Raw genomic sequence first — 17,691 nt, 5'->3', positions numbered from 1 at the left:
ATGCTGGCCTTCCACCTAGAGACAGACTTGCCTTCTCTGTTTCACTTAATCACCTATTTCTGTTGATCTAGCAGAACATCCAAACTATTATTTTTTAATTTGTAGCACTAGCAGCTAGTCAACATTTGTCTTATATATTATGTTCTGTGTGGGTGGTTTTCAGGTCCTGTTCTCCTGCATCTCCTTCTAGTTTACATTCCAGATGGAATTTGTGATAATACTTCTTCCACAGCATCCACACATAATCAGACTTTAAAAAAAAAAAAAAAAAAAAAAAAAAAAAAAAAAAAAAAAAAAGCTAATTTGGAAGGTACTCAGTATTTGTAAATTTATTTGCTTTATCATGAAGTGAAGGTTAAAAATGACACCATGTTCCCCAACAGGCTTTTTTCCACGTGTTGCTTGTTTTTTACTGGCTCTTTGCACAGAAGAGCTCCTTCTCAGTTTGCCAGTGGGATTGCTATTTAATGTTCCAGACCTGAAAACTTTTACTCACACAGCTATTTTATTTTCTAGCATACTACATACATAACTGCTTTCCACATGGTTATCTAGTGAGTGCAAAATTCAGAAGCCTTCAGATTGCTGGAATCTGTCAGGTATATTTGTATGGTTCTTTATTTAAAACAAAATAATTTTTCATATAGTAAAACAAACTGCCTAGTCTTACCAGCCTGCTGATTCTTGAAAGGAAGTCACTGCTTAGTCATTTATCATTTTGTGGTTTGAGAATTTCAACTTCAGGGAGATAAAGCTTGGAAGTTCTTGGAAACACTGTATAACATCTTTGAAGCCAGTTGTATAATCCATTATCATCTAAGTCCATCATATGCCTGGCTTTTTTTGTCTTTCTGTCTGCTTATTTTTTTCCTTAGCTTTCTTTTAATCTAAAACAGCAGGTTCATTGAATTAAATATTCAGGACACATTTTGATCAAAGTATAGAAAATGTACCTACTCTTGTTTGAATATTGTTAAATCGTTAAAGTTTCAGTTACAGCACAAGAACTGCAGGTTTTTTAGATTGTTGCTTAAAATAATCTGTGACTAGATTATCATCTTCTATATTCAATATAAGAATATAGTTTCAGGTATTACTTCCAGTAAGACCGTTCACATGCCTAAGAGGTTACAGTCCTGGTTCACCAATTCCCATTTTGATCAATGCTTGGTGTCAAGTCAGTATTCCCCAGGGGAGTAGCACAAGGCTCATGCACTGAACAAAACTGCTCAATGGTGCAGAACACCACCCTGTTCAATCAACAAAGCTGAAAGCTCATAATCACATCCTAATTACATAGAAAAAACCAGTGTGTTCTTTTCTCCCACACTCTCCTCCCAAAAATCCATATTGAAAACTTAAAAAAACTGACAAGCTTCCTTCTAATATGGTACAGTAGAAAATTCAGTACAAAAATATCCCATTCAGCTTCCAAGCATGCTTTATCTTCTTTAAATTAAATATAGATATCTTTTTAAGGATCACTTTAAGTTTAGATCATGAGTCAGTAATGATGCTCAGCTTATTAACAGTTTCACGCTGTTCTTCCATCTTACAGAACTCTGCATTCAGGAAGCTGAAAGACCTAAGGACTGAGCATGAAAAAGAAGTGAATGCAATATGATTTCTAGCAGTTCATACTAAAGTTATAACTAAAATACTTGTGTAGAAAGACTTTGAATCATACATTAAAAGAAGGGGCGGGAGGGAATGCAGTACATTTATTTGCCCTGATCTTAAAGAAACACAAAGGTTTGGGGTTTTACTGGATGTAATCCACCACTAACTGCAGATGATCCTTTTTTTTCTTACAACAGTAGTCTAGTTAAAATGCCTGCGATGTGTTGATGATATAAAAATATGCTGTGAGATGGATCCCTTTTGCATTCTGGTGAATGTCCCTTTCTTGAAACTAATGTTGAATTTATGTGTATATGAACTGACTTTAAAGCACAGTTTTACCACAATATATATGCAAAATATATATAAATATATATGCAATAGCCATAGTACTTCCAAGCCTTAAACAGGATGATTCAGACTATTTGAAGTTCTTCTTCAGCTGTTCTTTGAATTAAGTGAACAGCAATATTAATCCAGCACTTCCGAGACTGCTGGTGCAGCACTTTGTCCGCTTCCTCAGACATGCTCACAGCAATCCCACTGATGAAGTCCTGGAATTGTTTTAGCAGCAGACTGCAGTGTGACTTAAGATGTCTTTTTGGAAGAGGGTTGTATTTTTTCATTTCTTACCAGTTAGTTTTTAAGCTGGGATTCCGTTCCAGTGGAGTGGTCTTTTGGGATCTTTCAAACACAGTGGGGAATCCTAAAAGGGACAAACATATTGAGCAGTTGAAAATAAGATGGAATCTTTCCAAATAAATCCAACAAAAATAATATGGAAAGATCCTGCATTCAATTCCTGAAGCAATATTTTCAGTGAAAACATGATTTTGTGCTTCTGAATATGTTTCTCTCCATGGAAAAAATTATGGAGCCAGACCTCAGTTTTCACTCATGCAAATAACTCCTCAAAGACATGATTCCAGAAATATTTAGGGTTCTGCTTACATAAGTAACTATTTATGTATAGTTTTGTTTGGTATTAAGAAAATTTTTAAACCTTAAGGACTAAGATGTTAAAAGAGTTTCAGTTTTGCTTTCTTAGTATTTTAATTTTTGACTTCATGAACAGCAAGCAAAATTAATGTTTGCTGCAGCATGTTAAAAGTTCAGTTTTCATTGATTTTTTTAAGTGCAAAGAGAAAGAAAAATCAGGCTTTTTGTTAATTACTTATTATCTCTGTTGGCTTCATTTAATATGCAAAAAAAAGGACAGGTCTTTACCCTGCACAGCTTGTAAGCTGAAAAGTACATGGAGAAAACCAAACAGCTGGGAAGTCCCCAGAGAGAAGAAAATGTTAGGAAAGGGCTTGACAGAAAATTAATGTTAAAATTTTGCTTATTTGGATTCTGTGGGAGAGTCAGAAAGCAAGTTTTTGATGGATTTGACTAGGTTAGCTATTCCACATACAGATTGTAGGCAGAACTATAATTTTAAAATAAGAGGATCTGTGGGATGTTCTTCTTCAATTGCAGTTTTCAAGAATGAATATAGGGTGTCTGATAAATAGATCCACTTCAGTAGGTCAAAACCTAAAAGCTGTACAGAGGTATGTCCTTTGTAATGTATGTTCCTGACCCTATGTTATACTCTTTCATCTTGACCTCTTGGTGTTTTTCTGTTTCTAATCAGGTATCGAAGCGGCTGTACAGTATGGGCTGTTATGAAATCTCTCTGGGAGATACAATTGGTGTGGGGACGCCTGGAAGTATGAAAAAAATGCTGGAAGCTGTTATGAAAGAAATTCCTCTGAGTGCTCTTGCTGTTCACTGTCATGACACATATGGTCAGGCGTTAGCCAATATCCTCACAGCCATACAGGTGACTTAGTTTCTCATTTTATGTATGCAATAATAGTATTCTTATTTTAATTCAATGTGCAATTTTAAAAAATCCTGCCATTAAAGAAATCTTTAGAAGAGCAAAAAGGCAATCACTAAACTTTAGAAAAATATTGCTCACACATCAGATTGTCTACTGGTATTATTGCTGTTGCTTTTACCAGGAAATGTCAAATCTTATCTATTAATTACCTTCAATTCCATACAAAGTCACTAAGAAACAGTAATGATTATTGCATTTCATTGACATTAGATGAAGGAGGGCCATTGAATTTTTTTTTCTGGTATCTCAGATTCCAGTTTTCTTAGAAACAGCTGTATGTTTGTTTTCCACTAAACTAAAATTTCTACTTTATAGATGTGTCTAAAAATAAAATGGAATAATGCATAATTACATCTTGATTTCAGATGGATAAATCTAAAATATTGGTAGTTATATACACAGAATAGATAATTTCATCACTATTCATGTGCCTTCATTATTCTTTTTTGTTTATCGGTTATGCCTTCCGAGTAAGATTAGCAGCAACTTTATATCTTATTTAATCAGCTTTCAAACCTGTGCCTAAATAATCAGAGTTAATTTCCATAAAAGATTTTTTCCCTTATGTTGATACATTTTTCAGAATAGGACACAATGCAGAAAAGAGACTGCAAGTTCTAATGTAGATTTTGTAAAGATATTATCCTGAGAAATATCTTTATATGCATATGCCTTTGTAAGGAGACCTACTTTTACTAAGCATTACAGAATCAAAAGCTACTTACAAATTGTAGACCTTTATTGTTCTGTTTTATTCTTAATGGCATCTTCTATTTCTTTGCAATTTAGGCAGTCATTTTGAAGGCCAAAGTTTCCTTTGTCTGACTTGGTATTTTGGCAGAGTTCATATGATGTTATTTAGATACAATTGCGTTAACAGTATTAGTGGTATGCACCATAAGAAGGAACAAGGAAAGTTTCAACATTGGTATCTGCAGGTATTCCATTCAATAAGGAATGGTAAAATCTGGTAAGAAAGGTTCTAACTTTTACTCATAGCATTCACTATTCCCCCTTACTCACTTTTTCTGTTGCAAATGTGTGTGTATGTACCATGGGATAAATAAATTGCTAATTTCACAGTTAGCTTCAGTTGCAGATGCAATAGCTAAAAGCATGAAAACCCCTGAGCATGGGAGGAGTTGGCCATAAAAATACTTGAAGCATTGTTTTTCAAATCCTTCCTTAAAATAATTGCTGTCATGGTGCCTACTAAACACTGAACAATGGCTATGTTTTGTTAACTCCAGTATTTGTTGTAAGTGATTCTTGTCTCATGTTTACCTCTCACTCCTGTCTTTTTATTTAGTTCTTAAACAAACTGTGTAAGAGCTAAAGGTAAAAAAAAAACAAAACCTTTTTGGTATGTAATGTGCAGTTTAGGATAATTAACATGCAAATTCAAGGGAGCAAAAGACTTAAATTCCTATGCAACCTTCTCAGATTTCTGGGAAGGCGGGAGTGTCTGAGACCCACCAGAAAACTTCCCTCTCTTGTCAAGGTCTCCTGCAGTACATGTCTAAAGGTGAAGTGGTTTTGGCTGAGCTGAACTTGTCATAGAGTTTGCCAAAAGTCCTTGATGAAGCAGGCATTACACAGTCTCTCTGACTGGCTTTGTACAAGCAGCTCCTTGGCTCATGTAAAAGAAGGTCTCAATGGATGCTCAAACAGATCCTGCACTTCATAGCGTCCTCTCTTGTCTCTGGTCAAAAACCCAAGGCAGCTAGCAGTGAGTTATAACTCCTCCTAAAGCAATACTCCTAAAACTGGGACTCCCTCTAAGTCACAGGTCGGCTGTGTGGTAAAGTGCTGAAGCCAGTGGATCAGAGTGCCCAGGTCACTTCTAGTCCCTGCTGTCAGGCTTGCCTTTCTTGCTTTCCTTTCTGCCAAAGAAATAGGAATGGCAGAGCACTGGAATAAAACTCCTTCTTCAACCCAGCTGCTGTTTCCTAAACCAAACTCTTCTCAGACACAATTCCTTTCCCTTCTCCCTTTATGGGTCTGCGTGACCGACACAATATTTCAGCAAGAGTGAAATGTGTTTGGGGGGGTCATAGAAATAATAAGCTACAGTTATTATTTGAAAACAAGTTTAAAGAACATTCAGCAGACAAATTACACTCTTCCTAAGACATCACTGAACAACCCCAGGCTGAGTACTGTTGTATTGTATATTGTATTTCCTAAGAATTAATGAATGGCAGCTGGAAAGCCACAAATCACTCTGCACTAATTCAGGCATTGCTTCAATGGGAGATCTCCTAGGAGTGGAAAGAGTTGCTGGTGATTCAGTAAGTGATTTTTTATACAGATCTCATTGTTTCATGCAGGATTATACTACCCAGAATATTTTCTTTCATTTGGGTCTGATCCAAAGTCATCTAAACTGACAGGCTGTATCTGTATAAGAAATTAGCAGGGCAGTAGTCTCGCAGTCTTAGCATTCAGTTTTATATGTGTTGTTTTAGCAAAAGGATAGGTAGTGAAAGATGGGAGAGAGATTAGCCAACTTTTAAAGCATAAGTAATGTTTGAATTGCTGAAGTGAATAATACAGATAGAAGGAAATTCACTTTATCTTATGAAAAGAACTTGTGTAAAAATGTGAGGCACATGAAGTGATGCTTCAAAACAAACCACTAAACATTTAAAGTAGAAATGTGACTGGCTCTTGGTTACATGGCATAATATTAAACTACCAGAGTATAGAATTTACTGGAGAGACAATTCAGAAGATGGGAAATGATGTGGAGATCTAGTTAGAGATTATGGTGTTTTTGAGTGAAACTACATGTGGGTTAGCTAATGTGACAAACACATAGTGTATCTAAGAGAAATAGTAAAACATTTATAGGAAATTGTTACAGACCTCCAAGGAAGGGTAAAAAGATGGGTCAGGAAAATTCTTTCTGGAGAGGCCCTAGTAAAGTAGGCTATTGATCTATAAGGAGATTTGAGTTTCATTGACAATTGACTCCCATTGTGCATACAGAATGGATATGGAAGGGAAAGTGTTTACTGCAAGTGTTAAAGAACTGTCTTCCTGTAAAGCTTGTGTAGTTGCCAGAAATAGATTTGTCTGTCTTTATAATGTCTGTATTCAAACATGAGATAGAGTATGCTAAGAGACAAAGAGGGTATTTGTCTGGCTGTGATACCTGAATAAAGGAAACAATCACATGATAGTCCCATAGAATTTTATCAAACTCAAATTGCTATCCTAATTCATTAAATTGAACTGATCCCTACACTGTGAGGATCAAATTCTAACTTAAAGAAAACAAGTATGAAACTCTAATGACTTAAAAAGACCAAGGATTTTTACCACCTTGTGTAATCATGTTCACCTTATTGAACACAATGAGATGAATTGATTGATTACATGCCAAATGAAACTTCATTTTATTAGTTCTTTCTTTTTCCAGAAAACAGGAATTTTGAAATAAAATCCCCACTTTAGTGCCAGAAACAGAATTTAACAAGCATTTAATTAAACTTTTAAGGTTCAGACTGCAAATCCAGAATTGAGAGCACAGGTTTTTCTTTCAAACATTGTAATATATCCCCTTTTAGAGAGCTGAAAATATTTAATAATATTTTATGAATTTCTTAAAGATCCTTGAATTTTAAAGATGAAATATACTTAATAAAAAAATAAATCCAAATAAGAATGGCTGACTGCTGACCTTTTCCCTGCATCACTTAACTAAGTTAATTCTAACCTCTTGGTGTATGCTGGAGATCCTAATTAAACTGCATATTTTTGTGCATCCAGTTTACTTATGTAGTAAAATCTAGGTTCACTCAAAGGCACTCAGTATTGGCCTGGCTGTTTTAACTGCCAGAAGCAGGAGAGGAATCTGAACATAGGTGCTAAAGTTCATGGTTTATTAATTTACAAGGATCACTTTTCAACAGGAATAGAATTCACAACAGCCAGCAGCATGAAATTGTAGAGCCTAAGTTAAGTGACTGAAAAAACACTGTTTAAAATTCCCTCCGTGATTTACATGAACTTCCATGCAAAACATTAGATGAGATGAATTTTCCACCAATAATCATCTCCTAGATATAGCTATCTTGTCCCTTTTTTGTTTTGTTTTTGGTTTTGTTTTGTTTTTTTTTTTTTGTTTTCCCAAATACAGATTTTGGTTTTTATAGCTGTTGAGCTTGCTTGAAGTCACAAGCTGTCATGGCCCTTCAGGTGCAGGCTCAAGGCTGGCTTGCTGGTGAAATCTCTTTTCCAGGAGCTGCTTGATGTTAAGGATCCTCAGTGCAGGCTCCTTCTCCTTCATCTGGCAGTGGCTTCAATCCTGAAGCTCTAGTGCTTGGCCTGAGCCCTCTGCTGCTGCATTCCAATTGCACTTGTGCCATCTTGTACCTCCCTGATTCCCATTCTCATCCTCACCTGCTGGCTTGACTTACTAGTCACCCTCAGACCTGGCTGATCTTGTCTGATCCTGGATATGGTGTCCAGACCTGATTCCAGTCTTGAATCTCTTACTCAACTTACTGGCTTTGTTTTTGATGTTGCCAGCACTGCCTGCCTGGCTATGACTCTGGGCTCCTTGATTCCTTCCTTTATGGCATAGTTTGTCCTTGCTGCTTTTTAGGACAGTCGAGTCTTTAGAGAAGGGACTGGCAACAAATAAGTTGAGCTTTATGGATGGCTTTTAATGGCAGGTAGTGGAGTGGGTGCTGAGTTGGCAGGTCTCATGTGCTTTGTTCTTGGAGCTCAGCTGGAGGGTTTGTCTTGCAGAGGAAAGATATTCCTACTCAATAAAATTCAGAAAGCATTTCCTGGTGTCTGGGCGACATAAAGCCCTAACAGTTCTGCACTTGCAGCTTTGTGGGTAAAAAAAAGACTCAAGAAAGTCTAGGAAATTTTAGGTGTTGGTGTCTGACAGCACTTAAATGTCTCTCTCAGGTGCCAGATTACATTCGCTGATATTTTCCTCTTAGGTTTTCAGATCTGCATTTCTGTGACTGACATAAAAGAATATACCTGTAATGCCAGTAGTGATAAATTTCCAAATAAATACATCATATGTAAAAACACTTCTTTATTAGAAAACTTACTTAACATTTGTATCCTGCATACAGTTCTTTCATCATGGATTTGTCAGGCATATTTTAGTAGACATCTGCCTGGATGAGGGCTCATCCCAGTGAATTACTAGTAGTTACAGCTTGAAGCCAAGCAAGTTAGGTAGCTAAACAGAATAGAGAAGTGATATCATAAAATAATGGTAAAATGGCATGAAGATATGGATAGAAGTGGTGGAAGGCTGAATGGGAAAAATGCATGTGCATAGTAGTTCCAGATAAATTGTTTCAGGTTTTCTTTTGCTGATTTATTACCTTTTTACTGAATTACACATACAAACATGTATACAATTCCCAGTTAATCTCGTGATTTATAAAATAACAGGATGATCTTCAGTTACAGTTTTATGAAACCATGTTGTAAAAAGTTGTAAGCACACTAGCTTTAGTTTAGTTTTCACAAGCTTTATGTACTGATCAAAAAAGGAAAGAAATCCAAACCAATATCTTATTTTTCATTTTTAAGCAACACTGCCTTTTTATTTCCCTGAAAAGCACAATCATCCAGAGCTCTAGTGAATACAATGAATTGACACTTCTGTTTTAAGGCAGAGAAGATAGATAAAAAAAGAGAAAAAAAAAGTGTGAAAAGTGTGAAAAAGTGTGAAGCCTTGCATGTACTCATTGTGCTAGGAATTTCTCCTATAACAGTGAATAATCACTTTTTAGCTGAGGAAGTCAGTCCGGCCAGATTTGTCTGTTGCTACACATATAAAAAATACTCATTTTGGGGAGTTCTATAGTAACTGACAAAATGAACCTGTATTGACCTGCCAAAATTCTTGCTTCGGTAATGCATTAAATGATATTAGTATTTTGGGTTTTTTCAGCAGTATGCTGGGGCACTCACAATTAGATTATTTATATCTGAACTAAATTTTAACAGAGCAGAATGAAATTGTGACAGTTCAGTTAAAATTTCAACACTGTCTTACAGACTGTTTTTCTAAGCTAATAGTGAGGTACTGTATGGAATTAAGGGGGTACAGGAGACAGGAACATACATCTTGGCTTGTCCTTCCCTAATTTCACATGTCACTGTACTCATGGCTTTTTCTTTTTTATTATTGTTTTTATTTGTAAATGAGAAATAAGGCTACTCTCTTTCACCTTGTGAAGTGCTAGGAAAAAAACGGAGGAAGATCATCAGACAAGTGCAGATAGTTCTTATGAAGATTAAAAACTTAATTTTTGAAATAGAAATTTAAAAACAGAATAGATTTCAAGTTTTTTGTAGAATGTACTTTTTAAATGAAAAAAGCTAAGATATGTCAGTGAGCAAATGATCAAAATACATATATGCCTAATCAAATTATCTGAGCCCTGTAACCTTCCATTTCTTTGATCCTGCACAACCTGGCACTCTGAAGACATTGTGAAGCACAGTGTGAGTGTAGGAGAGACTTGCCATATGAAGAATGCACATATTTGGGATACTGAAAAAATTTTAATATGTTTGCATTCCTGTTTTGAGGAAAGCATAGAAATGGACAGGCTTCAGCAGAACTCACAAGTTTGCTTTCCTCTGCTGTTTACAGATATATGCTAGGAAACTGCAGAAGACAGAGATCTCCAGAAACTAATTTCAAGGTTCAGATAGGGGAACATTACCAAAAAATTCAGCTTGAATGAGAGTAGCTGTACAGAATTCAGGAAGGGCTGGTCATGCTTCAATATTTTGCTGGAATTCTTAGAGGCAATCACTGCCAAAGAAGACAAAGGATGTACAATGGCCATAGCAAATTTAAAGTGTTCTGCACTGGAAGTTCATATTAGGTGTGGAGGCATGTAATAAGTGGAAAGTTGGCTAAATGGCAGGAAACAAATGGAATTATGAAACGGAACTTCTTTAAGCTGGAAAGCGCCCATCAGCGGAGTTGTGGATATATTGGCTTGTGGGTCCTAGGTTTTCCTGCTTAAATTAATAATTTGCAATACTGTGATGCTCATGTTAAGGGCAATTGTTTTAACTTGTAGAATTTTTTTTTTTTTTCAAATTTTAGGTTTCCATTGTGAGAAATAGGATAGCTGGCACAATTTGTAAGTGGAAATCTGTGAAATATTCTAAAACATGCAAAGGAAAATGTTTGAGAACAAACATAAGAGAATGGGAATACAGAAGATTTTAGGTAAAGCAAGAGACTTTATTACAACTTGTCTGTTCTTTTAAATAAGGGTATTCTTAGATTTCTACTTTTGGATTTTTCTCAGAATTAAATTATCCTGGGCACTTACTAGGTATTTTCTGTGTTTGAAACAGTACTTTTGAATTATTTGTTAGCAAGCTAGGTGAAATGTTGGCAGTAAAGTAAAATTATTTAGAAAACATCAATTTGCCGTTTTGTTTCTGTTTCCTTTTATTCCCCCTTCTCTGTGGAAATGACATAGCACTTAGCTAAAGCTAGCAATTAAAAAAGCAGATGTTGGAGACAAAGAAGTACGAGGTATTAGGAAAGCACGTGAGTAGAATGAGATTGAAAGCTAAAAAGACAGGTGAATAAAACTCAATTTGAAAGCACATAAATTAGGGGGGAAATGGCAGGTGAATTATTCAAAGGCAGCAGGCTGCAAAATACTCATTTTCTTCCTCTGAAGATAACTTAAAAAAAGAGAAAGTAGAAAAAAAAGCCCTTGCATTTGATCAAATAATTTTGCTACTGTGAGCAGTCAGCTAGTTACTATTGTAAGTGAAAAAACATACTGCACAAATGGATAAATCAGACCACATATGGGAAAAAAATGAAAACATAGGCATTCATGCTCAAAATCTGACAGGTGTTTTCCAGTATTTTGTCTTTTTTGTTTTTTTTTTTTTGTTTTGTTTTTGCCTGTAATATCAGCAAAATAAGGAATTAAACAAATGACCAGGCAGCATCACTCCTATTCTTCTCTCAGATCAGTACAAAAGAATTAGCAGCTGAAAGTTTTTGACCTCTATCCTTATGCTTCAGAAAAACTTAATAGTCTAAGAGTCCACAAATAAACTAATCATTGCTATTATTGCAAATGTTGCAGTATAACTGGGGAAAAAAATAAATGGTAGACTTTGTTTCAGGACTCTTACTGTTTGAATAGTTTAGGGTAGGAAGGGGAATATATTTGTTATTGTGTATTGAAATAGCAGTGAGAGTTCCTGAGGCAAAGATTTGTTTACATGCATATACCAATAGGTAGCCTGTATGTATGGCTTTGTGAGTTTTGGTTTTCATTTGAAATTAAACTTAGCATACTATAAAGGATTAATGAATAATAGAAATGTACATTGTTTTAGCTGCCTGTAATATGCTGATTGGATTTCAGAAGCTTTTAGACCTAATTACTGAACCAACAAACCTCAAGTCTAAGTCTGATTCAAGATGCTAAAAAGAGAGAGCCTTCATCAGGTGAAGATTATTCTCATCTTCAAATTACCTCAGTAGAACTGACTTGGAACAGTAGACGTGACTTTAGTTTGGCTCACAATCAAATCTCAACTATCCTCTAAAAGATTTTTAACATTTGATTTTCACATGCAAATCTAGGCAACTTTCATTATATCTCTACAAATTCATGCATACTTATCACTCTATGTCTAAATGGAATATGAATGGAAAATCATTGCAGCAACTATGCAAATAAAATCGGGAGTGGTACATTCCAATTTAAGTTTCATGATAATTTTCTGATTCATTAAATCTAGAGCCATTAAGGTCATTCTGATTTGGTCGATCAGTACCTAAAATACATTTCTAATATTGTTTTCATTACTGTGCATCTTTGTCCTCTTGTAAATGCACTTCTTCCTATGCAAAAATAAGCAGACTCAGAGAATTTACTTTAAATAGTTCTCTGGTCTTCATCAAATTCTATTCTTCTGCATCTTTAGTTGTCATATCTGGAACTATAGTTTGCAAAAGGGAAAGAAACTGGTATTAGTAAGATATGAGAAGACACTATGGTTTTTCCACCCTTTTCCAGATTATAAGAAGCTTGCACAGTAGTTCTTGCAAATAAGACTCACACGAAATAGCATAGAATATAATTTAAATACAAAATTATCAGATTATAGTTGCTTTTTAGGATAATACTCCACGCAGCCTGTTAGTGTCAACATCCCTTTCACTTTGTTGTCTTTTGTAATGCCTTTTTGCCATTCTTTGCCTCTGTCAGTGCTTAAGCAGAGTAAATATCCTGCTGGCAGCTCACAGGCAAGAGGAAAGAGTGATGTGAACAGATACCGTGCTCCTGCATTCACCTAACCTGAATGTTTTCCCTGGTACTTATGTTAGTTTTTTTTCTCTCTTTTGCTATTTTCCTAGTCATTGTTTGATAGTTTTAAGTTCACATAGTCAGAGCAATAGTCTCTTTACAGACCTCCTTTTATCATCCCAACTGTGTCTTGTTTAACTTGACTATTTAAATGGCTAAGAGTCAGCATCATCCAGTTCTGAAGTCGATTGGGCAGCAATCCAGCTCTTTTTGTTATGGACAGACATTCATTTTTTGGACTAGAAACAAATTACTTCCAAATGCTGGAAATGTAAGAAGGCTTAAAAAAAAAAAAAAAAGGGTTTCAGGTGTTTATAGAACAAATTAGTATAAAATAGTTTTCAAAATGCTAAGCCACATTTAAAATAAATATTTAGTGCTTTTAGAAGCTGTGAAAATACTGTGCTAAAAACCTGAAATCACTGATCTTTAGCATGCATAAAAAGCATGGTGAGGGCACACCGGTGTCAAATTCCCCATGCATATTTCTATTGTGCCTCGGATTGCATGCATAAAAAGTAGTATTTTGGGGTGATTTTTTGCATGATTGATAGTGACTGGCTGTAGGTTTAATGAGATGACTGCCTGCAGCAATCAGAAATTGAACTGATAACTGTTATTTTGCAACAGTGTTTGATTCAATTCCTGAAAATTAAAGTCTTGATTATCTAGATGACTGGAAAATAAAGAATTTTCATTCGTCTGAAGATTGTTTCTTTTGCCTTATTCAGCATTACATTAGCACTCTCTCATCCACGAAAAGACAAGTTAGTTCTTCACAATTGTTACTTGTCCCCTTTAGTTTTATGGTGTCTTGCTGGTCTCTCCCACACCTTCCAACTTCCACAACAAATGAAATGGGATTTTCATAAATATAGTCCTACACAGCTGGCTCATCTCTGAACCCATCCTTGCAAGCCCATCCCATTCTCCCTTCTCAGCACCCCTGCCACAACATGCATTTCTTCCTCAGTTGCTACCTCATCAGCTGCCATGTAATTTTGGAGATGAGGTCGTATGTCTCAATAGTGTTTGCATTCCTTCAGTTGCTTTATCACTCCTTGTAAGGGTTGCCATGCTCAGCATGTCCTGGCTTCTCTGGCACTATAGCCAATTGCTGTTTAAAGCTTGCATCCTGAAAACCAAACTCTTACCCTCCCAAAATCCGGACTGACAGCTATGGATGGTCCCTAAAGGATGCTAATTCCCAGGCTGTGCCAGAAACTGCTTGATGGAGTTCTATCTGCCCCAGGGAGAAGCTATGCAAGGACTGTGCAAGAGTTACACACAGTGGACAATTGAATTACAGTCCTGATGCCATTTAGGTTTTTCGTCATATAGATATATGTAGCCACAAAAGAGCACAACTTCCTGTGCATTAGCCACACAAAAGTGAGATTTTTGCTGTCATTACTAGTAGCATTTGTGGCATTCCATAATGACATCTAAGGATGTCTCTGGAGATGAGATTTCATAGGTTCTGGTCAGCTCTGAGTGTGCTGCTGATGTCTGTGGGGATTTGAATTTATATGCTGGACACTAAAAAGGTATGTGGAGCAGTGACAGAAATAAAATACAATATTTCAACATAATTTTTTAAATAATTATGAAAGAAAAATTTCAAAAGTTTGGTCAAGATACAATTATTTTAAGTACTTTTAAAGCTTTTTTTCCCCAGAATTTAATTCCTCATTTAATTTACATTTTTTTTGAAAGGAAATAATTTCTATGAGTGTTGCTGGACTTGTTTTTTAGAAGTTCTCACTATAATCATATGGAACTTTAATCTGTACACATCAGCTAGAGGAAGATAAATGGCTTTTAGATATGTTTATTTTTCTACTTGATGGGGATGACTCCTCTCCTTTTTTACCCTAAAGTAGTTTTTCTTAAAGTTTAATAGCAGCTATAAAAAAAAGGACAGAATCACTACAATGCTTCCCTCTTGGAAATTACTGTTTTCATGATCTTTCATTATTTGTGAGTGTGTGTATTCTATTCTGAAAAAGAGGACTTTGCATGGATTCTGAATTTCAGACCTAAGTAAGGATCAGAGGAGTTTGCCATGGCTGGAATAGGCTTGGGAAATAACAAATCCCAGTGTCTCCAGTAGGGAAGTGTAGTTTACAGGATGATGCTTCCTTCCTTTTTGGGCAGCTCTACAGACAGCTGTGCTGAGGGGGTGGAACTAAACTCAGGCCATGCTTGCATATTTACAGCTTCTCAGAAGGAATTTTATTATCATCTGGCAAACAGTGGAGGGAGACTTGTTTCCTATTCTAAGATGCATCTAGTGTCTTTAAACAAGATCTTAGGGTGTTTTTAAGGTAAATTAAACTGCAGAAAATCTGTAGATAACTGTGGCCAGAAGGCTGGAGCTCTGAACTCACTCCAAATGAGTGTTGGGTGGATCTTTGTAGCTTGGGAGAACAAGTGAGCATTTGCATAAGTGGAATAAGTTGAAGATGACTCTTCAGCTAAGACAGAAACCAAAGCTGATGTTGTTCTTAAAGTATGAAAATAATTTTTTCTTTCTGTGCTGTGCAGAAGCAACACAAAAACAGTCTCCCAAGTCAAATCATTTGTCATTTATCTTTTCCTTTTGAAATATTGGACTATGAATCAAAACAGCCAGGAACTCAGAAATAAGTTTTTTAAATAATTTTTAAACATAAATGAATGGTTATGTTATACACTACATAATTTTGCCAGCTTGCATGTTTGCCTGTTTACTTTTTTCTTTGTTGCTTAGTGAAAATGATATGTGGTGAGATTGCCAGAGGCAAATGATGTGATTTGCTTATCGGAATCCATTCAAATGCCTAAAGTAAATGTTTATAGAAAGATTTTTCTTTTCTCTAGTCAATGTTCATAACAGTTAAATTTTGCTTGCACTAAGAGTTGCAACAATAGGAAATAATTTTTAACTTGATGGAGAATTTTTTTCTCTAAAGAATAAACCAAGTAAACAAAGTAAAAGTAGACTTAGCAGAGCAATATAACATGCATCTATAGCAAAATAAAAGATGCTAAGTTGAATGCCCTTTTAAACAAAAGAAGTATTCTGGCTTTACTGCTGGCAGATACACTGGATAGACAATTAAAATGTCTTTTTATAAGAAGGAACTTCCATCAGAATAAGAGAAAAATATTTTCAAGACATTTTACATTTTGTGTCTCTCCACCTTAATGCTACCACTTAATTAGTCCATGTATTTAAAGTGTAACATGCTGAGATACTGTAATGTGATGAACATTATAAAGTTGACCCAATTATAAGGGAACAGTAGAAGATGAGAGACTATCACACTTTTGAAAAAAGGTTTCATGTATTATAATGAAAATCTTGATGAAAATTTTATTTGAAATGAAAATTCTCTCTGCCTAGGGTGGCCAAAAAAATGCCCTATTTAATTGCATCTTCTTTGCCCATGTTACTGTAATTATTGTTACTGTATAATCCCACCCTGGAATTCTACTCAAGACACTGTATTTTTGCACAAAATATAAAGTGCTACTTCCTTGAAATTATACAGGTGAATGACTAAAACATATATTCCATAGCTCTTAAAGGGAGATTGTTCTTTGCTTCTGAATCTCTGCAGTAGATTTTCCAACAAGACCATAGTAGTACCATTTGTTAAGTACATTTGTCTGAGTCTTGAATCAAATAAGGATGTGCACAGCCATTTGCAAGTTCACAGGCTATTTAGCAAGAATGAATTTTAAGGAAAAAAAATGCCAATAGAAGTATTTTTTTTCTTGTTAAAAATATTAAGGGAATAATCAAATTGCAAGCAAACAGAAATATCTGGTACTTTCCTATACTGTCATGTTTACTGTAATATTGCCATCATTTTTGCATAACTAATTAGGAAACTAGTCTTTAGTTACTCTAGAGAATGAGGTGCACAAGAATGAATAAATTTGATTTTGGGTTTTGTTTTATGGCATTTAATGGAGTTGTTTTTTTACTCTTGCAATGATTTTCAAAACACAAATACCAGTGAAAGGGAAAAAAAAAAAGAAGCAGGATAGCTGCTGTAAATATTTTGTCAAATATCCATCTGAAGCCCCTCAGCCTCTGTTAATTAGAAGTCATACTGTGGAGATTGACAGGGTAAATTACCAGTTAATGTTTACACAACAAAACATATGCCCAGTACAATATCCTACACTGATGTTACTGAAACCAGAGTCCGGAAATGTACAGTGGAAACAAGACGTGGTACTTTCCTTGTGCCAACATAAACAGCAATTACAGCACAGTGTGAGAGAAGTCATAAGAAATACTACTGCATATCAGCAGTTCAACAAAGTCAGCACTTTTGTGTAATTGCAGGGGAAAAGGGCTGAAAAACATTACAGATCTCAGCAAGAAATGGCCCTTTATACTTTTAAACTGATCCTTGATAAAACAATGCTGGGGTCATGAGAAGGCTACTCTGCCAATTTTGCTTCACTGTGGGATCCATTGACATCTGGCTGAGCTGCGGAAGCTGGAAAACTTCTTTAATATTCTCTTGACAGTAAAGTGGACATGTGGAAAACATTCTAATCTGTTAATCTTTGGTGCTCCTGAAGAAAATGGACATTTGGCTTTATACTTTGTGATGATAAATATTGTCTCCAGTCTATCTGTAAATAAGTTAAAAGCATTTGAATGGAGGATGCAGTTCTTGTTTTCCATATATGGGAGAAGATGGATGAGCACCTGTGCAATCCAGAAGATGTAACAAATGCCAGTTTATTTTTTCTGAGATTAGTTTGCCATACATCTTGGAAATCCACTTTTCTTTATGCTGAGTGTGGTTTGTCAATGGATATTGG

At 35.5% G+C, this 17,691-nt stretch overlaps 1 protein-coding gene across 1 annotated transcript in view; it reads left to right on the top strand.

Annotated features, from left to right (window-relative positions):
• Window positions 1–17,691, top strand: part of HMGCLL1 (3-hydroxymethyl-3-methylglutaryl-CoA lyase like 1) — a 75,101-nt gene that overhangs the window by 40,824 nt on the left and 16,586 nt on the right. Inside the window, exon 7 of the mRNA XM_056488109.1 lies at window positions 3,257–3,445. Coding sequence (XP_056344084.1) covers window positions 3,257–3,445 — 189 coding nt within the window. The remainder of the gene's footprint in view (window positions 1–3,256; window positions 3,446–17,691) is intronic.

This window comes from Oenanthe melanoleuca, chromosome 3 (assembly GCF_029582105.1).
Source record: "Oenanthe melanoleuca isolate GR-GAL-2019-014 chromosome 3, OMel1.0, whole genome shotgun sequence".
NCBI classification, from domain to species: domain Eukaryota; kingdom Metazoa; phylum Chordata; class Aves; order Passeriformes; family Muscicapidae; genus Oenanthe; species Oenanthe melanoleuca.
Note: the sequence above shows the minus strand (reverse complement) of the source record. Positions and strands in the feature narration are given on the sequence as shown.